Source organism: Podarcis erhardii, assembly GCF_964252035.2.
Source record: "Podarcis erhardii genome assembly, chromosome: 3".
In the NCBI taxonomy this organism is placed as follows: domain Eukaryota; kingdom Metazoa; phylum Chordata; class Lepidosauria; order Squamata; family Lacertidae; genus Podarcis; species Podarcis erhardii.
The window spans coordinates 12,768,369-12,794,848 of NC_138507.1; the positions used below are offsets into that span (position 1 = coordinate 12,768,369).

The 26,480-nt window shown below is 48.7% G+C and overlaps 1 protein-coding gene across 2 annotated transcripts in view; it reads left to right on the top strand.

Moving 5' to 3' along the window:
* Positions 1-22,645: 22,645 nt before the first annotated feature.
* The window catches only part of PLCB1 (phospholipase C beta 1), a 455,429-nt gene continuing 451,594 nt past the window's right edge, over positions 22,646-26,480 (top strand). Inside the window, exon 1 of one of the 2 annotated variants that reach the window (XM_081856862.1) lies at positions 22,646-23,063. In XM_081856862.1, the coding sequence (XP_081712988.1) occupies positions 22,965-23,063 (99 nt within the window). In that variant the 5' untranslated portion in view covers positions 22,646-22,964. The remainder of the gene's footprint in view (positions 23,064-26,480) is intronic. The other variant, XM_081856861.1, reaches the window with a different exon arrangement.

The window sequence follows — 26,480 nt, forward strand, 5'->3', positions numbered from 1 at the left end:
TGACCCACACCGTTCAGCAGCTAAGCGATGTGGTTGCGGCGCTTCAGCAGCGGTTGGAAGCCTTTCCAGATCCTGGGGCCGACGCCCTAGCTCCAGGCAAGTACCCAGTGGCCTTGCCAGAGAAATTTGATGGGACCCAGGCCAGTTTTCCCATGTTCCTCGCCCAGGCCAAGTTGTACATTCAGGGGCGAGCCCGGAACTTCCCTGACGACCGCACCAAGGTGCATTTTTTAATCAGTTTGTTAAAGGACCAGGCGGCCAAGTGGGCTTTGCCACTGCTCCGGCAAGACTCTCCTTTGCTAACGGACTATGTGGGGTTTTGTAACCACTTAGAGACTGCGTTTGGTAACCCACTGAAGGAGAGCCAAGCCAATCGGGCGATTCGTCGGTTGAGACAGGACAAGTCCACAGCCGCCGCCTACGCCACAGAATTTCGGCTGTTGGCACAAGACTTGTCTTGGAATGACTCTGCACTACGGGACCAGTATCTTGAGGGACTGTCGGACGAGATACTGGACCAGTTGGCCATGATGGATCGTCCCACCACACTGGATACCCTCATTCAGCGGAGCCTGCAGATAGACGATCGGTTGGAGGACCGTCGCCAGACCCGGGACCGCCAGCACTCCCGACTCCTGGCACCAGTCCTTCCCAGCAGGTCCACGCCCACAGCCGAGTTGCCAGTCGAGCCAACGCCGCTCGGGGCTGCGCGACCTCGGCTCTCCCCTTCGGAGAAGTCGCGGCGTCGGGAGGGGAACCTGTGCCTTTACTGCGGTGGGGGTGGACATTACGCCCGTTCCTGTCCCGAGAAGCTACCAGTCGCAGGGAAACCGCCAACCTCGGTAGCCGAAGGCCCTAGCAACGTGGGGTCCCAAACCATGCAAGAAGGGCCCTCACCAGTAGAATTGCGACATCTCATGGTACCGGTGCGTCTCTACCCTCCAGGTGGGCCCTGGATTCTTACCCACGCTTTGGTAGATTCGGGGGCAACCCGCTCCTATATGGACGCTGCCTTTGCCGCGCATCATCAGGTGCCACTTCAGAACAAACCAGAACCGGTACAGGTGGAGGCAATTGACGGACGGCTCCTGCGTTCGGGTGCCGTCACTCGGGAGACCCAGCCCTTGGTCCTGTGTCTCCAGCAGCACCGGGAGGTGCGAACCTTGGACATTGCCTCCATGCCCCGGTTCCCCCTGGTGCTCGGAATGGACTGGCTAGAGGCTCACAACGTTCAGATTGACTGGGTCAAACGGACCGTACACTTCCCAGATCCATGTTCCCATGCTCAGTCGCAGATGCTAGCGGCCGCACCCACGGAGGAGGCAGCACCCACGCTCCCAGCCGTGTACCGGGACTACCAAGACGTGTTCGAGGAACGGGGGGCAGACCAGCTGCCGCCGCATCGGTCTTTTGACTGCGGCATAGACCTCCAGCCCGGAGCGCCCCTACCGGTGAGTCGCTTATACTCTCTAACAGAGCCAGAGCGCGAGGCTTTGCAGGACTTCTTGCGCAAGAACCTGGAGCGTGGGTTCATTAGGCCGTCCACCTCGCCTACTGCGGCACCAGTGCTCTTTGTTAAGAAGAAATGTGGGGAACTCCGTCCTTGCCATGATTACCGAGCCCTGAACAAAATCACCATCCCAGACCGGTACCCCTTGCCCCTTATTTCGGAGTTGCTGGAGCGGGTGCAAGGGGCACAGGTGTTCACCAAGCTGGACCTCCGGGGGGCCTACAACTTGATTCGGATCCGAGCCGGGGATGAGTGGAAGACAGCGTTTGGGACCCGGTACGGGCAGTTCGAATACTTGGTTATGCCTTTTGGTTTATGCAACGCGCCTGCTGTGTTCCAACGCTACATCAACCACGTGTTCCAGGATTTGTTAGATAAGTACGTGGTGGTGTACTTGGATGACATACTGGTTTACTCCCGTGACCCGGCTCGCCATGAGGGACATGTCCGGACCGTGCTGCAGCGCTTGCGTGAGCACCGTTTGTACGCAAAGCTCAGCAAGTGCGAGTTCCATCAGCGGACTGTGGACTTCCTTGGTCACCGGCTCTCTCCAGATGGGGTGCAGATGGACCCTGGGAAGGTGGCAGCGGTTCGAGAATGGGCGGCACCCCGGAACCGCAAGGACCTACAGCGTTTCCTGGGGTTCGCCAACTACTACCGGACCTTCATCGCAGATTATGCTCATCGCACCACCCCGTTGACCCGGCTACTGCGCCCAAAGATGCCGTTTTCCTGGGACGAGGAGGCAGAGGAGGCGTTCCAGGGGTTGAAGGCCTGTTTCCAGAGGGCGCCGATCTTACAACATCCTGACCCCTCTCGACCCTTTGTGGTGGAGACCGACGCCTCCAGTACGGCTCTCGGTGCCGTCTTGTCTCAACAGAATGGACCTGAAGCGCCACTCTTGCCCTGTGCCTTCTATTCCCGCCAGCTCCTACCAGCGGAGCGTAACTATACTGTGTGGGAGCGGGAACTACTGGCCATCAAGGTGGCCTTTGAGGTCTGGCGCCACCATCTTGAGGGGGCACGACATCCGGTGGAGGTGAGAACCGACCACCGGAATCTGGAGTACCTCCAGACCACCCGCAAGCTGAACCAAAGACAGATCCGGTGGGCGTTGTTCTTTTCCCGGTTCCAGTTCCGGATCCGCTATATCCCTAGCTCTCAGAACCAGAAGGCAGATGCCCTGTCCCGGAAACCTGAAGACAACGCAGACACGGTACAGCAAGCAGAACCCACCACGATCCTACCTCCAGCTGCGTTCCTGGCCACCCAGGAGGCGGAACCGCTGCAGGCTCGGGTGCGGGAACAGCAGCGGGTCGACGCTTGGGCCCAGGAACGACTCTGGGAGCTGGCTGAAGGGTCCAGCCCACAGTATCCGGGGCTGGTCCTGCATCAGGGCCTTCTGCTGCACCACGGCCGTCTGTACATCCCGCCAGGGCCACTGCGGCTGGAGGTTCTCCGGATGGCCCATGATGCCCCAGCAGCGGGGCACTTTGGACGGTATCGGACCACCCATCTGGTCAGTCGTGAGTTTTGGTGGCCCCGCCTGAAGGCCGACGTGGCTCGCTACGTTGCTGGTTGTGATGTCTGCCGGCGCGCCAAGGGTCCTACTGGGCGACCCCCCGGCCTACTTCAGCCATTGCCAGTTCCACCGCGCCCTTGGCACACGGTTTCGTTGGACTTTGTAGTGGACTTACCCCCGTCTCGTGGCTGTACCTGCCTTCTAGTGTTCTCCGACCATTTCACCAAGATGGTGCACTGCACCCCCTGCCCATCTGTACCCACAGCCAAGGAAACCGCTCAGCTGTACCTTCAGCATGTCTTCCGCCTGCATGGCCTACCAGAGCGCGTGGTGTCCGACCGGGGCGTTCAGTTCACATCCCGGTTCTGGCGAGCATTACACCAGACCCTCGGGACAGAGGTCTGCCTCTCGTCAGCCTACCACCCACAGACCGATGGCCAGACGGAACGGGCGAACGCGGTGCTGGAGCAGTACCTCCGGTGTTACTGCAGCTACCAGCAGGATGACTGGGTCGACCACCTGGCATTGGCGGAGTTCGCCTACAACAACGCGGTGAATGCATCCACCCAGCAGACCCCGTTCCAGGCCAGTTACGGTTATCATCCACGGCTGTTTCCAGATGTGCTGCCGGCGTCCGCGGTCCCGGCGGTGACGGAGTGGCTTCAAGAGCTCCAGTCCCAGCAACAGCTTTTGGTGGAGCAACTGCACCAGGCCAAGGAAGCGTACAAAGCCCAGGCCGACCGCCACCGCCAGGTGGGGCCGGAACTTCGCGTCGGTGACCTGGTTTGGCTCTCCACTCGCCACCTCCACCCCTCTCGACCTTCGCGGAAGTTGGACGCCCGCTTCACCGGCCCGTTCCCTATCGTGGACCAAGTCTCTCCTGTAGCATTCCGTCTCCGGTTACCCGCAACCCTGAAGGTTCACCCGGTCTTCCACAGGTCCCTGCTGAGTCCGGTGGCCCCACCCGACGAGTTCCACCCGAACCGTCCCCGTCCGCAGCCAGTGTTGGTTCAGGGAGAGCCTGAGTATGAGGTGGAACGCATCCTGGACTCCCGATACCGCAGGGGAAAGCTGCAGTATCTCATTGACTGGAAGGGGTATGGACCGGAGGACCGTTCCTGGGAACCAGCGGCCAACGTCCACGCACCTGCCTGCCTCCGAGAGTTCCATGCGACGTACCCCGGCAAGCCGGGTCCGGACCCTCGGTTGAGGGGGGGGCCTGGGAGGGGGGATGGTGTGATGGCCTGGGATTCCGATTCAGAGGATGAACCAGAGGAATCCCAGCCTGCACAGGAGTCCCCGCCTCCAGGGCCGGCTGAACTGGGGCAAGGCCTAGATGCTGAAGAGCCTGCACCTGTGACAGAGCATCAGGAGCTGGCCCCAGGTGAAGCCCTTCTGGCCCCAGAGGGGCTTGACGACTCAGTGGCCACAGGTGAGCCTCCTCCAGGGCCCAGTAACCCTTCGGCCTCTCCTGATCTGCAGAGGCTTAGGGCAGAGAGGCGAAGGGAACTGGTTGCCCCCAGGAGGAGTGCTCGCCTTAAGGCCAGAGGAGGCGGGGCTCCTGGGGGTCGGGACCACCCCCGGCCTTAGAAGAGGATAAAAGCCCAGTCAGCCTGGCCCCAGGTTGCGGGAGCAACGTCGTTGTTGGCTTTGGACCTTCCTGTGTTCCTGATCCCTGCTTGGCCTCCTGTTCCTGACTATCCGGTGTTCCAGTTCCCAGCTCGGCCTCCTGTTCCAGCGTACCTGTTCCCCGCCCGGCTCCCCGTCTTGGACCTCGCCCCTCTTCGTGTGGACTCTGCTTACACCCACGGTACCTTCCCCCGGGACCAGCACAGGTTTGGCCAAAAAAACAGAAGGCTTTTTATCACAGAACAAGAAATCAGCCCTCGACAACTTAACCGTCAGAAAAAGATTTTTTTGAAAAAATCCCTAAGCCCCGGGGTCACAATTTCAGCAAAAATCTGACTTTTGGCAATTCACTCAAAAATGATGCCAAACTGTTGCAAATGCTCCCTTGAAAGGTTTGGCAGTCGAAACAGAAGGCTTTTTCTCACAGGAAAAGAAATCAGCCCTCGACAACTTAACCGGCAGAAAAAGATTTTTTTGAAAAAATTCCTAACCCCCGGGGTCAGAATTTCAGTAAAAATCTGACTTTTGGCAATTCACTCAAAAATGGTGCGAAACGGTTGCAAATGCTCCCCTGAAAGGTTTGGCGGTCGAAACAGAAGGCTTTTTATCACAGGACAAGAAATCAGCCCTCAACAACTTAACCGGCGGAAAAAGATTTTTTTGAAAAAATCCCTAAACAGAAGGCTTTTTATCGACAACTTAACAGGCGGAAAAGGATTTTTTTTCAAAAACTCCCTAAGCAAGAAATCAGCCCTCGACAGCTTAACCGGCGGCAAAAGATTTTTTTGAAAAAAATCCTAAGCCTTGGGGTCACAATTTCAACAAAAATCTGAGTTTTGGCAATTCACTCAAAAATGGTGCCAAATGGTTTCAAATGTTCCACTGAATGGTCTGCCTGTCGAAACAGAAGGCCTTTTATCACAGGGCAAGAAATAAGCCCTCCACAACTTAACCATCGGAAAAGATTTGAACTGGTCCAAGCTGGGTGGAACAGGTCTAGACTGGTTGGAATCGGTTCACACCATTTGGAACCGGTTGAAGCCAGTTTGTTTCGGTCTTGACCGGTTGGAACCGGTTGAAGCCAGTTTTAGCCGGTCTAGATCAGTTGGAAGTGGTCTATATTGGTTGGAACCGGTCCAGACCGTTTTGAACTATTTGAAGCCGGTTTCAGCCTGTCTAGACTGGTTGGAACCCGTCTAGACCGGTTGAAACCGGTTCAGACAGGTTGGAACCGGCTGAAGCCGGTTTGAAATGCTTCAAGCTGGTTGGAACTTGTCCAAACCGGTTGGAACCAGTTCACACCAGTTGGAAGCAGTTGAAGCCGGTTGGAACTGGTCCATGCTGGTTGGAACCAGTCTAGACTGGTTGGAACCCGCTGAAGCCATTTTCAGCCTGTCTAGATCGGTTGGAATCGGTCCAGACCGAGTTTAACTGATTGAATCCGGTTTCATACGGACTACACCAGTTTGAACCGGTCCAAAGTGGTTGGAACTGGTCTTGACTTCCGGTCGGCGCCAGCGTTTAATGGCGGTCTTTGCCTCGAGCTCCGAGGCAGGACTGCTCCGCGAGTTCGGGTCTGACCCGCTACGGCGAGCGGGGGACCCCTAAAATCACAGGCGCTGAAGCCTGTGAACAAGGAGATTCGGTGGGCACCTTTGCGCCCCTCGGTATCGTGAAAGAGCCTTTTTAAAGGCTCCGGAGCGGCATCGGGGCGAGCACGGTGCTGAGGATCGCTACCCAGCTTGCGGAGTGAAGCCGCATCGCCATTGACGTAGAGCGCCGATTCCTTTCTGAAACTACCGATTGGCAACAACACCCGTGAGTAAGAACTGAAAAATTAAGGAAACGGGACTTTAAAAATTTTGAAGATTTGGCTGAAAACGGGAAAGGCAAAATTAAGGAAGTCAGCCTCCCGGAACTGCATGAGTGACGGAGCAATGAAAAGAATGAGCTGTACTTAAAAGGAAAGTTATCTTAAATTTTATTAGACCAGACATCGAAAGGGTCTCCCCCCCGTAGAGCAGGGGAAGGGGGGAGGAAAATTGAACTAATTTAACCTGCTAAAAGAAAGAAAGAGTTATGAACGGGGAAGTTTCCGCTGCCGACACCTCTGGCCAGACTGCCGGAGCAGCGATCGCCTAGAGAAGGAACTGTCAAACGAGCTGTCAAAAGATCGCGGTTACAAAATAAGACCTATTTGAAACATAATAACGGGACTTTGGTGGATAAAAGTTTCAACACCATAAAGTGCTAGAAAGTAGGGATTTTGGTTGGACTTTTGGTTGGACTTTTGCTTTTGGGACTTTCCGTTTCTTTGTCTATCTGTTACCTCTGTTTGGATACAATTTCTCCCTCTAGAGGGCTTCAGTTGCATTACGGTGGATTCAGCGGGATTTTCCACTTGCAACTTTCCTGTGTGAACGACCTTGAGTTATGAGCAACCCGCTGGATGAAATATCAACAAGAAGCAAAACAAAGCAGGCTCAAAAGCAAGCTCAAAAAAGAGGTTCCATATCAGGAGCAGCAGCTGCACAGGAGAAAACAACAGCAGCATCAATGGATTCTATGACACAGGCTCTACTCAGAATAAATCAATCTTTAGAAGTACTTACTAAGCAGTCTGCAGAGCTTACTAAACAGTCTACAGAGAACTCTAAGAAACTGACGGAATTGACAACAAGATTGGACTTGAACACAACGACAATATCATCTAATACAGACTCTATTAATCGTTTAATTCAAGAGAGCACGGAAACAAGGAAAATAGCTGAGAGCGCTAGGAGCACTGCCGAGGAAACCAAGGGAAAATTTGCGCCCATTGCAAAGAAAGTACATGAACATGATGCAGCTCTGGCCCTTTTGGAATTGGAGAGAAAAAGTAAGAATCTGAAACTGAGACTGGTACCAGAAGAGGAAGAGGACAAGCTTGGGGAATTCCTTACAGACAAATTTCAAGACTTTTGGAATGATGAGCTAGAAGGAGAGGAAGATGAATTTGTAATAACTACAGCCTTTCGGATTGGCAGGAAGCAAGGCAAGAAACCAAGAGATTGCTTAATCACTTTGAGATCAAAGGAAGAAAGAGACAAAATATTGAATTTACATTTCCAGAAGGCTTTGGTCATTAAAAACTCCCAGATACAGATCTTCAAGGATATTCCTAAACACTTTTTGGAAGTCAGAACTCAATTTAAAGACTTAGTTGATTTACTTAAACAGAACAATATTCCATTTAGGTGGGAATTCCCACAAGGGTTGTCCTTTAACTTCAAAGGGAAGAAAATTAAAATAAAAACAAATCAGGATAAAGAACATTTTCTGGAAAGAAATTCAGAGGATCTTCAGAAAGGAACTGTGAGTGAGAGGGAAATACCGGACATTTCAAACCTATCATTTGGATTGAACCAAGCACCGACCGAGGAGGAGCAAGAACTTGGTGCAGTCGGTGGAAGAGGTACCCAGTAATAAAAATGTCTCTGCAACTCTTGAGCTGGAACTGTAATGGTCTAAACCATCCCCGAAAAAGGGGCCAAGTGTTTCATATATTAAAGAAAGAACATTTAGATATAATCTGTTTACAAGAAACCCACATTGCCAGGACACATAGAAAACTTCTAACAAACAAGAGATTAGGACTGGAATTTATCTCTTCAGATAGAGTTAAGAAAAGAGGAGTAGTGATTTATGTCAAGGAAAAATTGGAACCAAAAATGATCTTTAAGGATGAACAAGGAAGATACCTGGCAGTGGAAATTCAAATTCAAGGAGAAAAGATTTTGATTGTAGGAGTTTATGCACCTAATGAGGGGAAGGCCGAGTTCTTTAAGAAGTTGCATGAGACTTTAATGGACTTTTTGGACCTTAAAATTATAATGATTGGCGATATGAATGGAGTTGTCTCCACAAACATGGACAAGGCCCAAAGACAAGTAATATCTAAGGATGGAAGATTACCAAAGACTTTTTTTGAACTGACTGACACTATGGACTTGATTGACATTTGGAGAACTAGGAACCCTCTGGAAAGGGAGGGGACTTTTTTCTCTGAAGCAAAAATGACATGGACTAGAATCGACCAAATATGGATTTCTAGCAATCTGGCATCAAGGGTTAAAAAAACAGAAATCTGCCCAAAAACCTGCTCCGACCACAATGCAGTAAAGATGGAAATGAGACTGACAACAGCTGGAACCTTTAGATGGAGAATGAATGACACCCTTTTTGGAGATGAAGCAATTTGCAAAAAGGCCCAAAAGACACTTAAAGACTACTTCGAGATAAATCTGAGATCAGATGTCGAAAAAAGAGTAATTTGGGACGCAAGCAAAGCCGTGATGCGTGGTTTCCTAATACAACAGAATTCTATAAAGAGGAAAAAACAGAATGAGAGGAAAGAGAAAATTTGGAACCTAATAAAAGAAGGGGAGAAGAAACTTAGATCTAAACCTAAGTCTCATGAGATTTTAAGAGAAATAAAGTTTCACCAAACACAATATATGGAACTGATGAATCAGGAAATAGAATGGAAAATAAAACAAATGAGGCAAAAGACCTTCGAGTCAGCAGATAAATGTGGGAAGCTACTGTCATGGCAATTGAAAAAGAGACAAAAGTTGAATACGGTGACATCACTCGAAGCAGATGGGAAGCTTATTAATAAACCAAATGAGATAAGCAATTGTTTTCAAAGTTTTTTCAAGAAACTGTACAAACAAGGGCCAAAGAATGAACAAGAGATAGAAGAATTTATTGAAAAATACGGCCTGCCAAAAATTTCGGAAAAAAACAAAAGGAGCTTGAATGAGAAAATTACAGATCAAGAAATAGAGGGTGCCATTCAGGATATGCAACTAGGAAAATCACCAGGACCAGATGGGTTGACCGCGAGATACTACAAAGCATTGAAGGAATGGTTAATACAACCATTGAAAGAAGTTTGTAACCAAATCTTGGAGGGGAAAAAGGCTCCCGAATTGTGGAAAGAAGCATTCATCTCACTTATACCAAAGTCAGAACTTGAAAAACATCAAGTCAGGAACTACCGCCCTATATCACTTTTGAATGTGGATTACAAAATTTTTGCAGACATTTTAGCAAAAAGATTTTAAAAAGTTTTGTTAGAGGAGATTCATAAGGACCAAACAGGCTTTCTACCAGGCAGACAAATGTCAGATAATGTGAGGAACATTATAGACATTTTGGAACTCTTGGAAACTGACATAAATAGAAAAGCTGTGTTGATTTTTGTGGATGCAGAGAAAGCCTTTGACAACATTTGCTGGAGTTTTATGAAGAGGAATCTTCAAGGGATGGGGGTAGGCCAAAATTTTGAAAACGGTATAGGTGCAATATATTCTGAGCAAAAGGCTAAACTAATTGTGAATGGTATGGTCATGGACGAGATCCCAATTGAGAAAGGGACACGACAGGGATGCCCAATATCCCCCCTATTGTTTATATCGGTACTGGAGGTCTTGCTGAATATGATTAGAAGGGACCAGCTGGTTAAAGGAATACAGGTCGGAACTAAACATTATAAGTTAAGAGCATTTGCAGATGACCTAGTTTTGACATTGCAACAGCCAGAAGCCAGTACAAAAAGAGTTCTGGAATTAATTGAAATATTTGGTCAAGTAGCAGGTTTTAAATTAAATAAACATAAGACAAAGGTGTTGGAAAAAAATCTAACGATGGGGGGAAAAGATAGTTTCCAAAGGGAAACCGGTTTGGAAATTGCAAAAAGAGTGAAATATCTGGGGGTGAATTTAACATCTAAGAATGTGAACCTATTTAAAGATAATTATGAGAAATGTTGGTTGGAAGTGAAGAAAGATCTTGATATATGGTCTAGGCTGAGACTTTCCTTGTTAGGCCGAATTGCTGTTATCAAGATGAATGTATTGCCGAGATTGTTATTTTTGTTCCAGACATTGCAAATTTTAGATAAGATGGACTGTTTCAAGAAGTGGCAGAAAGATATATCTAAATTTGTCTGGCAGGGCAAAAAGCCCAGAATAAAATTTAAGATTTTGACTGATGCAAAGGATAGAGGGGGTTTCGCCCTGCCGGACTTAAGACTTTATTATGAAGCAGCAGCTTTTTGCTGGCTGAAACAATGGCTACTTCTTGAGAATACAGATATCTTGGATCTGGAAGGCTACGATAATAATTTTGGTTGGCATGCATACTTATGGTACGACAAGGTAAAGGTTCATAGAAACTTTAAAAACCATATTGTCAGGAAAGCATTGTATAATGTATGGAATCGATATAAAGATTTGTTGGAGAATAAAACCCCCAGGTGGTTGTCACCAATGGAAGCTAAGGCGGTAAAAAGACTGAACATGGATTCAGACTGGCCAAAATATTGTGAAATTATAGAATATGATGGAGAGTCCCGAAGGGAGAGAACACAGGGGGGCAGAAAGACCCTGCGGAAAAGGAAAGAGAGGAAGAGGTGGACCAGTACAAGCCTCTTAAACTGGTGTAGAGGGGGGACCGACTCAGAGGGGACTTCAGCGGTCTAAGCGTAACAGACGTAGAGTCACGGAGCTCGGATGTAAAGCTAATAATGTTCTTCAATAAAAGCTTTTGTACATAAGCTGGAGTGGACTTTGGTCTCTTGTGAGCTGGGACCACTTGTGAGTCTTGACCAGTTGGAACCTCCTCAGACCAGTTGGAACCGGTTGACGCAGGTTTCAACTGGTCTAGACCTGTTGGAACCGGTTGAAGCCGGTTTCAGCTGGTCTATATCAGTTGGAACAGGTCTATACTGGTTGGAACCGTTCTAGACAAGTTGGAACCGGTTCAGACTGCTTCCCCCAGGACCAGCACAGACTGGTTGGAACCAGTTGAACCCAGTTTAAACCGGTGCAGACTGGTTGGAATCGGTTGAAGCCGGTTTCAGCTGGTCTAGACTGGTTGGAACCGGTCCAGACCGGTTTGAACTGGTTGAAGCCGGTTTGAACCTGTGCAAGCTGGTTGGAACATGTCTAGACTGGTTGGAACCGGTCCAGACCGGTTTAAACCGGTTGAAGCCGGTTTCAGCCGGACTAGACCAGTTGGAACCAGTCCAAGCTGTTTGGAACTGGTCTAGACCGGTTGAATCAGGTCCAAAATGTTTGGAACCAGTTGAAGCTGGTTTGAACCTGTCCAATCAGGGTGTACCCCATGCGGCGTACCCCAGGAGGCCGGGTCCAGACCCTTGGATGAGGGGGGTGCCTGGTATGGTTGGAACTGGTCGAAGCTGGTTGGAATGGGTCTAGACCATTTGGAACCGGACCAGACCGGTTGGAACTGATTGAAGCCGATTTGAACCGGTCTAGACCTGTAGGAAGCAGTCCAAGCTGCTTGGAACCAATCTAGACCGGTTGGAACCGATTCAGACCGGCTGGAACTGGTTGAAGCCAGTTTGAACCGGTCTAATCTGGTTGGAACCGGTCTATACCGGTTTAAACTGGTTTCAGCCTGTTTCAGCCAGACTATACCGGTTGAAACCAGTCCAAGCTGGTTGGAACCACTTCATACTGGTTTGAACCAGTCCAAGCTGGTTGGAACTGGTCCAGACCGGTTGGAACTGGTCCAGACCGGTTGGAACCGGTCCAAGCTAGTTGGAACTGGTCTGGACCGGTTGGAACGGGCCTAGATTGGTTGGAACCGATTGAAGCCGGTTTCATCCAGAGTAGACCAGTTTGAACTGGTCCAAGCTGGTTGGAACTGGTCTAGTCCAGTTGAAACCGGTTCAAACTGGTTGAACCGGTTGAGGCCAGTTTGAACCGGTCTAGATTGGTTGGAACCGGTACAGACAGGTTTGAACCAGTTGAAGCCGCTTTGAATCGGTCTAAGCTGTTTATAAGTGGTCTAGACTGCTTGAATGTGGTGCAAACCGTTTGGAACCAGTTGAAGCTGGTTTGAACCAGTCCAAGCAGGTTTGAACTAGTCTAGACTGGTTGTAACTGTATCAGACCGGTTGGAACTGGTTGAAGCCGGTTTGAACCAGTCCAAGCTGGGTGGAACAGGTCTAGACTGGTTGGAACCGGTTCAGACTGCTTGGAACCGGTTGAAGCCAGTTGGAACCAGTTGGAACCGGTTGAAGCCTGTTTCAGCCGGTCAAGATCAGTTGGAACCAGTCTAGACCAGTTGGAACTGGTTGAGACCAGTTGAAACCATTTGATGCCTGTTTGAACCGGTCTATACCAATTTGAACCGGTCCAGACTGGTTTGAACTGGTTGAAGCCCGTTTGAACCAGTCTAGACCGGTTGGAACCGGTTCAGACTGGAAGGAACCGGTTGAAGCCAGTTGGAACCGGTTGAAGCTGCTTGGAACAGCTCTAGACCAGGTGGAACTGGTCCAGACTGGTTGGAACCGGTTGAAGCCCGTTTGAATCTGTCCAAGCTGGTTGGAATGGGTCTAGACTGGTTGGAACCGGTTGAAGCTGCTCTGAACCGGTCCAAGCTGGATGGAACTCGTCCGGACTGCTTGGAACCAGTCCAGACCAGTTGGAACTGGTTGAAGCCGGTTGGAACCGGTCCACGCTGGGTGGAACCAGTCTACACTGGTTGGAACTGGTTGAAGCCGTTTTCAGCCTGTCTAGACTGGTTGGAATCGGTCCGGACCGATTTTAACTGGTTGAAGCCGGTTTCATCCGGACTAGACCAGTTGGAACTGGTCCAAGCTGGTTGGAACTGGTCTAGACCAGTTGGAACCTCTTCAGACCGATTGGAACCAGTTGACGCCGGTTTGAACCGGTCTAGACTGGTTGGAACTGGTTGAGAATGGTTTAAACTGTTTGAAGCCAGTGTCAGCTGCTCTAGACTGGTTGGAACCAGTCCAAGTTGGTTCAAACTGGTCTAGACCGGTTGGAACCGGTTCAGACCGGTTGGAACTGGTTGAAGCCATTTTGAACTGGTCTAGACCGGTTGGAACTGGTTGAAGCCAGTTTCAGCCGGTCTGTATCAGTTGGAACAGGTCTAGACTGGTTGGAACCGTTCTAGACAGGTTGGAAACGGTTCAGACCGATTTTAACTGGTTGAAGCCAGTTTCACCCGGACTAGACCAGTTGGAACCATTCCAAGCTGGTTGGAACTGGTCTAGACCAGTTGGAACCTCTTCAGACTGGTTGGAACCGGTTGACGCCGGTTTGAACCGGTCTAGACTGGTTGAATCGGTCCAGAACGGTTTAAACTGGTTGAAGCTGGTTTCAGCCGGTCTAGACTGGTTCGAACCGGTCCAAGCTGGCTCGAATCAGTCTAGACTGGCTGGAACCGGTCCAGACCGGTTTGAACCAGCTCACGCCAGTTTGAATTGGTCTAGACCGGTTGGAATTGGTCCAGAATGGTTTAAACTGGTTGCAGCTGGTTTCAGCCTGTCTAGAACAGTTGGAAATGGTTCAGACCAGTTTGAACTAGTTCAGACCGGTTTGAACTTGTTCAGACCGGTTTGAACCAGTTGTAGCCGGTTGGAACTGGTCGAAGCTGGTTGGAACTGGTTCCGACCGGTTGGAACCACTGGTCCACGCTGGTTGGAACCAGTCTAAACTGGTTGGAACTGTTTGAAGCCGATTTCAGCCTGTGTAGACCCGTTGGAACCAGTCCAGACCGATTTTAACTGGTTGAAGCTGGTTTCATCCGAACTACACCAGTTGGAACTGGTCCAAGCTGGTTGGAACCGGTTTAGAACAGTTGGAAATGGTCCAGATCGGTTTGAACTGGTCCAGACCGGTTTGAACCAGCTGAAGCCGGTTTGAATGGGTCCAAGCTGGGTGGAACACGTCTAGACTGGTTGGAACCGGTTCACGCCAGTTTGAATCAGTCTAGACTGGTTGGAACCGGTCCAGACCGGTTTGAACTGGTTGAAGCTAGTTTTAGCCGGTCTAAAGTGGTTGGAACCAGTACAAGCTGGTTCGAACTGGTCTAGACCGGTTGGAACCGCTTCAGACTGGTTGGGACCTGTTCAGAACGGCTGGAACCAGTTGAAGCTGGTTTGAACCAGTCCAAGCTGGGTGGAACAGGTCTAGACCGGTTGGAACCAGTTCAGAATGGTTGAAACCGGTTGAACCCGGTTTAAACTGGTGCAGACTGGTTGGAACCGGTTGAAGCTGGTTTCAGCCGGTCTAGACTAGTTCGAACCGGTCCAGACCGGTTTGAACTGGTTTAAGCTGGTTTGAACCCGTGCAAGCTGGTTGGAACCAGTCTAGACCGGTTGGAACTGGTCCAGAACGGTTTAAACTAGTTGAAGCTGGTTTCAGCCAGACTAGACCAGTTGGAACCGGTCCAAACTGTTTGGAACTGGTCTAGACTGGTTGAATCTGGTCCAAACCGTTTGGAACCAGTTGAAGGTGGTTTGAACCTGTCCAATCAGGTTGGAACCGGTCTAGTATGGTTGGAACCGGTCGAAGCAGGTTGGAATGGGTCTAGACCATTTGGAACCGGACCAGACCGGTTGGAACTGGTTGAAGCCGATTTGAACCAGTCTAGACCTGTTGGAACCAGTCCAAGCTGCTTGGAACCGTTCTAGACCGGTTGGAACCGATTCAGACCGGCTGGAACCGGTTGAAGCCGGTTTGAACCGGTCCAAGCTGGTTGGAACCGGTCTAGACCGGTTTAAACTGGTTTCAGCCTGTTTCAGCCAGACTAGACCGGTTGAAACTGGTCCAAGCTGGTTGGAACCGCTTCATACTGGTTTGAACCAGTCCAAGCTGGTTGGAACTGGTCGAGACCGGTTGGAACTGGTCCAGACCGGTTTGAACCGGTTGAAGCCGATTTGAACCGGTCTAGACCGGTTGGAACCAGTCCAAGCTGCTTGGAACCGGTCTAGACGGGTTCGAACCGGTCCAGACCAGTTTCAGACTGTCTAGACCAGTTGGAACCTGTTCAGACCAGTTGGAACCAGTTGTAGCCGGTTTGAACTGCTCCAAGCTGGTTGGAATCGGTCCAGACTTGTTTAAACCGCTTGAAGCCGGTTTCAGCTGGACTAGACCAGTTGGAACCGGTCCAAGCTGGAACCGGTCTAGACTGGTTGGAACCGGTTTGAACCAGTTGTAGCCGGTTGGAACTGGTCGAAGCTGGTTGGAACTGGTCCAGACCGGTTTGAACCGGTTGAAGCCGATTTGAACCGGTCTAGACCGGTTGGAACCAGTCCAAGCTGCTTGGAACCGGTCTAGACGGGTTCGAACCGGTCCAGACCAGTTTCAGACTGTCTAGACCAGTTGGAACCTGTTCAGACCAGTTGGAACCAGTTGTAGCCGGTTTGAACTGCTCCAAGCTGGTTGGAATCGGTCCAGACTTGTTTAAACCGCTTGAAGCCGGTTTCAGCTGGACTAGACCAGTTGGAACCGGTCCAAGCTGGAACCGGTCTAGACTGGTTGGAACCGGTCTAAATTGGTTGGAACCAATCTAGACCAGCTAAATCTGGTCCAAACCATTCTAGACCAGTTGAAGCCAGTTTGAACGTGTCCAAGCAGGTTGGAACCAGTCTGAACCGTTTGAAGCCGGTTTCAGCCAATGTAGACCTGTTGAAACAAGTCCAAGTTGAACCTTTTGGAACCGGTTCAGACCGGTTGGAACCAGTTGAAGCCGGTTTGAACTCCTCCAAGCTGTTTGGAACCGGTCTAGACTGTTTGTAAGCGGTCGAAGCCAGTTTGAACGAGTCTAGACCAGTTGGTCATAGCTGCTTTGAACCAGTCCAAGCCAGTTGAAACAGGTTGAGACTAGTAGATACCAAAACAAACAAACAAACAAACAAACTTTAGATGAAATGATGCTAATTGCCTTATTCGTAGGGGGAAGAAGGTTGGGATACGATCACATTGTCAACCCAGACGTAATATAGATTTTACACTAAAAGGGGTTATCAAAGCTGCACAATTCTATGATGCACAAATAGTGACTACCACTACGTCCTGAATGAGAAATCCTCGGCATAGGTGGTGCTGTGTGCAAGGATATCTAATTTTTGGCAGGGTTTGTTGATTAATGACCCCCTTCCTTATTTGAGAAAGCACACTGCTTGCTCAGTTAAGAGCACTGCTTCTGGCTAGGATATTTTAATGCTCCCTTCAGAAACACATTGAGTAGATGGAAATAAAATCAATTTATGTGCCATACTATAAAAGCTAAAGCTGCAAATCTCAAGCATGGTGACTGGAATGACATGGTATTACTTCCTGCCGGTTAGCTCCATCAATCGTTGCTGACCACAGCTAAAGTTTTCTTAATAGTGCTTGCAGTTAGAAAGTTTAACTATACAATATGTAGGGTATATACAGAATATCTCCTTTAACCTGGTCATTGATCGGACATTACAGTCAACGCAAGAGAAACAGATCTACCTGGTGCAAAATGGAAAAGGTTTTGTAGAGCGCAAAGTAGGGCTCCTTTAGAATAGTGATCAAGTGATCAAGGTACATGTGGCTTTAGACAGCCACATTTAGAGTAGGCTCACACAGATCCAATGAATTCAAGTACCATTGATTTAAATGGGTCTACTGTGAGTATTGGAAGCGGGTGGCACTGTGGGTTAAACCACAGAGCCTAGGACTTACCGATCAGAAGGTCGGTGGTTCGAATCCCCGCGACGGGGTGAGCTCCCGTTGCTTGGTCCCAGCTCCTGTCAACCTAGCAGTTCGAAAGCACGTCAAAGTGCAAGTACAGTAGATAAATAGATCTACTTGCGGGAAGGTAAACGGCGTTTCCGTGCACTGCTCTGGTTCGCCAGAAGCGGCTTAGTCATGCTGGCCACATGACCTGGAAGCTGTACGCTGGCTCCCTCTGCCAATAAAGCAAGATGAGTACTGCAACCCCAGAGTCAGCCATGACTGGACCTAACGGTCAGGGGTCCCTTTACCTTTACCTTACTGTGAGTATGGCTCCAACCAAGAGAGAGCCACGCAATAGTGATTTACATAAATCCTCCTTGGGATTTGCAGTCATAGTGAACTTGTTCTATTCTGAAGGAAATCAGCCCTGAGCGCTCACTGGAAGGACAGATCCTGAAGCCGAGGCTCCAATACTTTGGCCACCTCATGAGAAGAGAAGACTCCCTGGAAAAGACCCTGATGCTGAGAAAGATGGAGGGCACAAGGAGAAGGGGACGACAGAGGACGAGATGGTTGGACAGTGTTCTCAAAGCTACCAACATGAGTTTGACCAAACTGCGGGAGGCAGTGGAAGACAGGAGTGCCTGGCGTGCTCTGGTCCATGGGGTCACGAAGAGTCGGACATGACTAAACGACTAAACAACAACAACAACAACAGTAAGCTTGTCCCTTACTTATTCTGACATGTGACCCAGGCCAACATCACTGTCTAGATTCAGTTTTGGATGTTATGTTGATGGAGTAAACACTCATGAAGCAATTAAATAAATCACTTTCCCTCCTCTGATTTTCAGTAAGAAAATGCCCAAACAAGAACATGGCAAACAAGAACAAAACCAATATTAACTGACAAATAGAGCCAGGTTTAAGAGTGTCCTTTCAGGCAGCAAATAAAAATCTGATGGAAAAATCTCAAGATAACATTTTATAAAAGGGCTTCGAGCTAAACATCCATACTGATTTTGAAGTTGTGAAATAGGAAGCTTTGTGAAACAGAAGTTCACATTAAAGGAATAGTGGTTCAAAAAATTGAAAGGAGAACGACTAAACTGTTAAGAAATTGGCTTTCAAAGCAGTGGCCAGTCACAGAAGCAAAAAAGAAGGAAACTTTAGTTTTCACATGTTTCTTTTCTGAACCATGTCTCAGGTTAGCAAATGTTGATTCCTAAACACTTTAACTGTTCAGTTTTCATCTATGAACTATTTCATAGTATAGAACGAAGCCAATACCAACAACTGGGAAGGCAAGGCTATTAGGAAATATAGGAGGAAATGCATAATGAAAGAAAGTTAACTTTCTACGGTAAAGGTAAAAAACTTAAAGGACCCCTGGATGGTTAAGTCCAGTCAAAGGCGACTATGAGGTTGTGGCGCTCATCTTGCTTTCAGGCCAAGGGAGCTGGCGTTCATCCACAGACAGCTTTCCGGGTCATGTGGCCAGCATGACTAAACCGCTTCTGGTGCAATGGGACACCGTGACGGAAGCCAGAGTGCACGGAAACGCCATTGACCTTCCTATTTATCAACTGGCACAGGCGTGCTTTCGAACTGCAAGGTTGGCAGAAGCTGGGACAGAGCAACGGGAGCTCACCCCGTCGCGGGGATTCGAACCGCTGATCTTCTGATCAACAAGCCCAAGAGGCTCAGAGTGAGCTCACAGAATGGAAGATGGCAGGATCCCCAAGAATGTACTCTATAGGGAGCTGGCTTCAGGTACCAGGCCTGTTGGCAGACCAACTCTGAGTTATAAAGATTTCTGCAAATGTGACAACACCAAGCCTGCCATGTTAACAACCACGGTGCCTGGAAACAGACAGCCAGGTTCTGTAACTATAGCAATGACCAATGGAGGAATGACCGCTGGGAGGAGCACAGAGAGAAGAAATGCCATGGTGCATCTGCAGCAACACAGCCAGATGCCCTCACCTGCCCCAGCTGCAATAAAACATGTCTCTCCCATTTCAGTCTCTACAGCCACAGCAGGCACTGTAACCCTCCAACGGTTTGGCTTCACCCCCCATGTATTGTCTACCAATACAGATGGATGCCAACAACATGTGTAGGATCCTCAAAGCATTTCTGATAATTGAGCATGGAGTTATGGGGGGGGGGGTTCACAGCAGCAGATTGGGCAGATTAGACCAATTAATGGGCATTCAGGTTATGATGCAAAGAAAATTAAAAAAAAAATATGTATTTCCTCCCTCTTAGAAAAACAATCCACAGAGACTAAGTTTACCTGAGATGCAAACATTGGTGATTAAAAATGATGTGTTTCTTTCAGGCAGAAGGCGGCAACACAACAATTTGGAAACAACCCAGGTGAGGGCACTAATCAGTTCCTGCAGAGATGCAAATTGACTTTCGCTTGTATAAGATGTGCTAAGTAGGGTTATTGTGGACCATTAATTTTATTTATCCTTTGAGTCAGGTTACTGTGACATCCCCTTGATTGGTTTGTCTCCCGCTTCTATATGCAACACAAGCTTCTTGTCCCTTTTAAGCTCTCCCTGGCTGTGCCCATGCTGTCTTCCAGCTGTTTGTTTTATTCCTTTCAGCGAATTCCACTTCTCCCGAGCTCTCCACCAGCCTTCCCCAACTGGTGCCCTTAAGAGGTTTTGGACTAAAACTCTCAGCAGCCTCCACCAATGCTGTGACCGATGGGATTTGTAGTCCAAAGACTCTGGAGAGTACCCGCTTGGCCAAGGCTGGTATATACCACCATTTGCCCAATGGTGATGGGCAAATGAGAGGGAGACAGAGACAGAGAGGTGCAGAAAGATAATGGGCTGCAAGTTAAAGCCACCAATTCTTCAGAATATTCCTTGGAGAGAAAGAAGAAGAAGAAGAAGAAGAAGAGGAGGAGGAGGAGGAGGAGGAGGAGGAGGAAGAGTTTGGATTTGATATCCCGCTTTATCACTACCCGAAGGAGTCTCAAAGCGGCTAACATTCTCCTTTCCCTTCCTCCCCCACAACAAACACTCTGTGAGGTGAGTGGGGCTGAGAGACTTCAGAGAAGTGTGACTAGCCCAAGGGCACCCAGCAGCTGCATGTGGAGGAGCAGGGAAGCGAACCCGGTACACCAGATTATGAGTCCACAACTCTTAACCACTACACCAGAATGCAGGAGGATACAGGCTGCAAATTAATGAAAGGATGGTCACTGGGTCACCCCTGAACGTTCCTCAGGTCACCCTAGGGTGCCATGACACACTGGCTGAAAACCAATCTCTTTAGCTATTGCTTAATACAAGTATTTGGAAAGGCAACAGGTGGACATGCCAACTTCGAATAATATTGCTTCCACTTCATACGCACACAAGAGACGGAGAGACAGACTTTCAAACTTCCTGCTGTGAAATTATTATGCCGCATCTACAAATCAGATAAATGAATATTCTGAAATTAGAACTCTTTTTTTTAATCATATGCAAATGTATACAAATTCAACCAGCTAATAAACCTGTACTTAGTTGCTTACAAAGTTCAGTTATTGCAAAAGTTTTTCAGTATTAATTTTATGCATTTTTAAAAATCACCATGGTATTTAACAATAATAATAGAGGATACATTGTGAATTGCAGAATTTTAAATACCTGTCATCATCCTTGGTTTCACTCAGTTTTGTTTATAGCACTCTTCCATTTTCTTCTAGTTGTGAGGGTGGGGGAGGGGGAGGGGGAGGGGGAGGGGCCTCACAAGGGGAGTAGCCTAGGGCCTCTCTTCATCCAAATCCGGCCCTGCCTGTAACCAAACCCCACACTTGCTGCTTCCCTCCACTCCACCCCTCTGCTGTTTTCCCTCATTACCTATTTCAGTTTGTAAGTTCTTCTGGGGCAGAGACTTTTTGGTAACCTACAAACCTCATGTGTAGGATTATTAAAGCTGGGTGGGTGGGGGGAAGTATTATAACTCACAAAATGGTTATGTCGGTATCCCATTCCCTGGCTCATATGATCCACTGCCAAAAACACACACAACAGATTTGCAAGTCTTCAGAAAGAAAGCAAAACTACCCCAGAAGGAGCACAATGTATCCCTCATTATTCAACCAGCTTGGAAATGAATCACAGGGCAGGACCCCAAGCTAAGGCCAGCAGCTCTTTCTATTCAGTAGCCACTGGTCCACTCCAAACAATGCTAATCTTTAAAGTATCCTATGCCCTTTTAAAATATGGTTTGGGGTTATTGGGTTGTTGTTTTTATTTTGGTTATCTACGGTATATTGTAGTTTTATGTTGTTGTTGTTGTTTAGTCGTTTAGTCATGTCCAACTCTTTGTGATCCCCTGGACCAGAGCACACCAGGCACTTCTGTCTTCCACTGCCTCCCAGAGTTTGGTCAAACTCATGCTGGTAGCTTCGAGAACACTGTCCAACCATCTCGTCCTCTGTTGTCCCCTTCTCCTTGTGCCCTCCATCTTTCCCAACATCAGGGTCTTTTCCATGGAGTCTTCTCTTCTCATGAGGTGGCCAAAGTATTGGAGCCTCAGCTTCAGGATCTGTCCTTCCAGTGAGCACTCAGGGCTGATTTCCTTCAGAATGGATAGGTTTGATCTTGCAGTCCATGGGACTCTCAAGAGTCTTCTCCAGCACCATAATTCAAAAGCATAAATTCTTCGGCAACCAGCCTTCTTTATGGTCCAGCTCTTACTTCCATACATCACTACTGGGAAAACCATAGCTTTAACTATACAGACCTTTGTTGGCAAGGTGATGTCTCTGCTTTTTAAGATGCTGTCTAGGTTTGTCATTGCTTTTCTCCCAAGAAGCAGGCATCATTTAATTTTGTAGCTGCTGCCACCATCTGCAGTGATCATGGAGCCCAAGAAAGTAAAATCACTCACTGCCTCCATTTCTTCCCCTTCTATTTGCCAGGAGGTGATGGGCCCAGTGGCCATGATCTTTGTTTTTTTGATGTTGAGCTTCAGACCATATTTTGCGCTCTCCTCTTTCACCCTCATTAAAAGGTTCTTTAATTCCTCCTCACTTTCTGCCATCAAGCTTGTGCCATCTGCATATCTGAGGTTGTTGATATTTCTTCTGGCAATCTTAATTCCCTGTGACCTTTTAAAATGTGGTTTGGGGTTATTGGGTTGTTGTTTTTACTTTGGTTATCTATATTGTGGTTTTATATGTTAGTTTTATTCTGTGAACCGCCCTGAGACCTCCGGCTATAGGGCGGTATAAAAATTCAATAAATAACAATAAAGCGGTGCGGAGAGGTTGCTCGCCCTTAGCTGAGGCAGCGCCGTGGGCCAGCAGATGGCGCTGCCCTCCTGCCTCCTTTTCCCGCAGGCTCCCTGAGCGCGGAGAAAAGTTGGGGGACGAGTCAGCCGGGAAAGGAAGGAGAGGGCGGCAGCAGCATTTGCATGAGCAGCGGGAAGAGCCAGTGTGTGTGTGGGGGGAGTGTGTGTGTGTGTATGCGCGCGCGCGCGCCTCTCTCCGTCTCTCGCTCGCTATATAGGATGTGCCGCGGAATGGGTGGCTCGTTGCTGTAGGCGCGCGTGCGGCTCGCCCTGCCTTTGGCGAGCAGCTTTTTGCAGCGCTGCTGCTGCTGCTCTCCTCCTCCTCGCCACCGGCAAGGCAAGCGATCCCGGCAGGCTCTGGCTTTTCCCGGCTGCCATCTCCTCCTCCTCCTCCGCCTGCCTGCCTGCCCTCTCTCTCTCCCATTTTCCTCCGCTGGGAAGCCTCGATGTGCTGCTGCCAATGGCCGGGGCACAGCCAGGGGTGCACGCTCTCCAACTGCAGCCGGTCCGCGTCTCGGCCAGCCTCAAGAAAGGCACCGTCTTCGTCAAGTGGGACGATGTAAGTTTGCGGAGCGCGCCGCCTCGGCCGCCCTTTGCCCGACCTTCCTTGCTCCCTCTCCCCGCTCACCTTGATGGATGGAGGGTGCCGGGATGGAAGGGGGAAACGCTACGCGTAATTACGCAACGGCCAGAGCGCATCGGCCGGGGGGCTCGCCACATGTGCGGGATGGTGCCTCGCCGAGGGCGCGCGGTGCTCATCGGGCTCGGTGGCTGGGTGACACACTAACACGTGTCTGAGATGGGCTCTGCTGAGACGCAGAATCGGGGATCGGATCAAATTTCAGCTGCTTCTGGGCACGCGGGGGTTTCCCAAGTGGCCCTAGCTCCGGAGCAGAATACATGCTGGGGTAGCTCGGTCGGTAGAGCAGGATACGCTTGATCTTAGCGTCGTGGGTTCGAGCCCCATGTTGTGCACGCCAACTCTACAAATCTATCTTTCTACGATTCAGTGCTTTGCATGCCGACGATTCCAAGTGTGAGCCAGTCCAGCCAAAGGTGTATTGGGCTGGGAAAGACTTACTCTTGAGAGACAGGCAAGGGAGGTGGGCATGAATGGAATTTGTACCAGTGGGCTTGACTGGGAATCTGGCAGTTCTCCCTATGTATTGTCCATTGCAACAGAAATCTCTGTAAAGTGGAGTGGTGGAGGCAGAGTTGGGATTAGGTTGTGCCATTTCTTTTTCCAAAAGGATGGATGGCTGGCATGGAGATGAAGAAGCAAAAATGCTGTTGCATGGGTTGCGAAGCATCCTGACAAATGCAGGGTCCTGCGAGTGGGTGGGATGGACGAGTGCAGGTGCTGCCAGCCTTAAAGTTGGGAGAGAAGCAGGAAGGTGGAGCCGGTCTGATTTTTCTCTGGCGAAACATTGGAAGAGCATTGGTTCCCAACGAGTTACCCTTGGCAACAAGCAACTCAAATGCATTGATGTGGATTTAGACAAGCAGTTTGGTGCTTGTGTTGAGAAGAAACGGGCACAGCTTTTGTGGGCATGTGCATAGCCTAGTGTGCATAAACACAGAGAGAGAGTTTTTGAAGGGAAAATAATAATAGGATTGTAGTGTCTGGTCCATCCCCCTGCCATGTTTCTAAGTGGAACTTGGAACTGGATATTATTATTTTTTAAAGAAAGTTTGCTACTTTATCTTTTCCTTAAAAAATGATTTTTGCACTCTTTAGTGCCCTGTTTAGATGCAGAAACCTCTCCGTAAGCTAGTCTTCACTCAGTTTCTCAGGTCCTCATAGTTTTTGCTGTCATATAACTACTTATTATGGGTGCATACAGTGACATTGGTAAATTGAGTGTTCGAGTTGCATAGGCAAAAGTAGGAAGACCTTCGTTGCCCAGAAAGCTTGCACTCTAAAACAGATAACTGAGGACATGGGAGGCATAGAGAGAAGGTGGTAATAGGTTTGACACTACAGTTCTACATATTTAGAATCTAGTTTATTTTTGCTTCTTTATTACCGTTGCATTCCTCATTTGCCTTTTAAGGTAAAGGTTATAAAGTGAAGTTGTTTTGTTATGGGGCATGGTGTTTTTGCACCTTACCTTCTGGCTTTGTTAGTGTTGAGGGTAGAAATTGGCGCATGTGGTGAGAGCATCACTGGCTCAAGTACCAAGCAGTTATTTACAAAGTGACACCTCTTCCCCCTTCTGGCGTGACCCTTGTTTTGATAGGCATAGGAACAGGCAAGAGTACACTGTGGTCTTGTTCTCACAGGTATTCCACCTGCACCTAGACTGTATCATGGCAGGTGGGGGCTCACATCCCTGAGTGCTTGGCCATCAAAAAATAAAAACATGAAACCTGGAAAACTAATTTGCTAACATAATTGCTAACAAGACTTCTCTGTGCATCGCTTTATAGAGAAGCTGGCTTGGTTTATTCCTCGCTGTGCTCACTCTTGAAGTTGGATTTCCCCTGTGCTACAGCTTCAGAATTTGGATTTGTAAGTGGAGATCCTAAAGCAGAAAAAGAAAGAAAAGTTCTTTCCACTTCTACCTGAATTTAAGCTGGTTGTGTTGCTTAAGTTAACAGGCTATGTTATTTTTGTTTCTCATTTCCTATTACAGTGGACACTAGTTGGAGTGGGTTTCGCTAGATGCAGGAATAGCAAAAATATTCTTTCTCATATAGAAGGAAAGATGCTGTGAAGCTGAAGCTTGTTTTTTTTAAATGAAGAGTGGCAGTTCCAATCGTGCTTTATTTCCATATTTCTGGTCTTGATCTCTACATATAGTCTAATGGAGCAGTCAGGCACAGGCAGTGGTTAAACAGCTTAAGATAAAAAGTGTTTCCGTTGGGGCTTTAGCACTGATAAGCCCTTTCAACTGGGGAGGATACGGGACTTGTTTGTGACCCTAACGGCTATTTAAGTGTAACAAACTGAATTGAGGGAGAGCTGGCATTTCAATAAGCCTTAAAAATTAAATGCTTAGATGCCCAAACTTGCAACTGGCTGAGGACAGCTTATCAGAAACGCTGCAAGATCTGGATTCTGAGCAGAATTGCTGGTGACCTGTGAAACAGTGCATTTATAATCCACTTTATGGGTTCAGAAGACACAACTTTTCATGAGGAAGATGTTTAAGAGCAATTCTCTTCCTCCTAGTGAGGAAGGAATGCATGTCAGTGCCCATCTAGCGTATAATTGGGTTGCGGTACAATTAACTCGGCTGCTATTGAAATGTTGCTTTAAAGGGGATAAGATTGTTGGTTTTAAGTTGCCCAGCCAGGTCTTGATGGATTTAATTACAAGAATTTCTCTTCTGGCCTGCAGCAGCCTCCTGATGTTGTTGGACTTCCAGCTCTCATCATCCCCAGCCAGTATGGTCAAGGATGATGGGAGTTGTCCTAAACATCTGGAAGGCAGCAGAGACAAAATGAGGTGCCAAGCATTTCTGAACACATGTTGGCTTTCCGGTGTATAGTCAGAGGAGCAAATGCAGCGCATTGGTTAAAAACTGGCAATATGGTGCAATGAAGGCATGTTTTGGTAGAAGTCAGGATCAAAGACATTTCTGCAGTTCCTTCACTAAGGAAAAACCAGTGCTCATGCACTGGATACCAAAGGGAAGCAAAGAACAGGATTACAAGGCAGGCACCTCTCATTAAATCAAACAATTGTAGAGTTGGAAGGAACCCCCACAGGTCATCTAGTCCAACCCCAAATAGTGAAGGTGCCCTTGGTTATACCAACTGATTTGGAGAATGGCTGCAGTTCAGTGTTAGAGCATCTGCCTTGTCCATTCCCTGACACCACAAGGGGGGGAATATCTGAAAACTTGGGAAGCTGTTGCCAGTCAGCGTAGCAATATTGAGCTAGACAGACCAGTGACCACTGACCTCCTTTTCTATATGTGCAACGATGCCCTAAGTAATCTGTGTCACTAATAGCAGCTGCGACAAACTG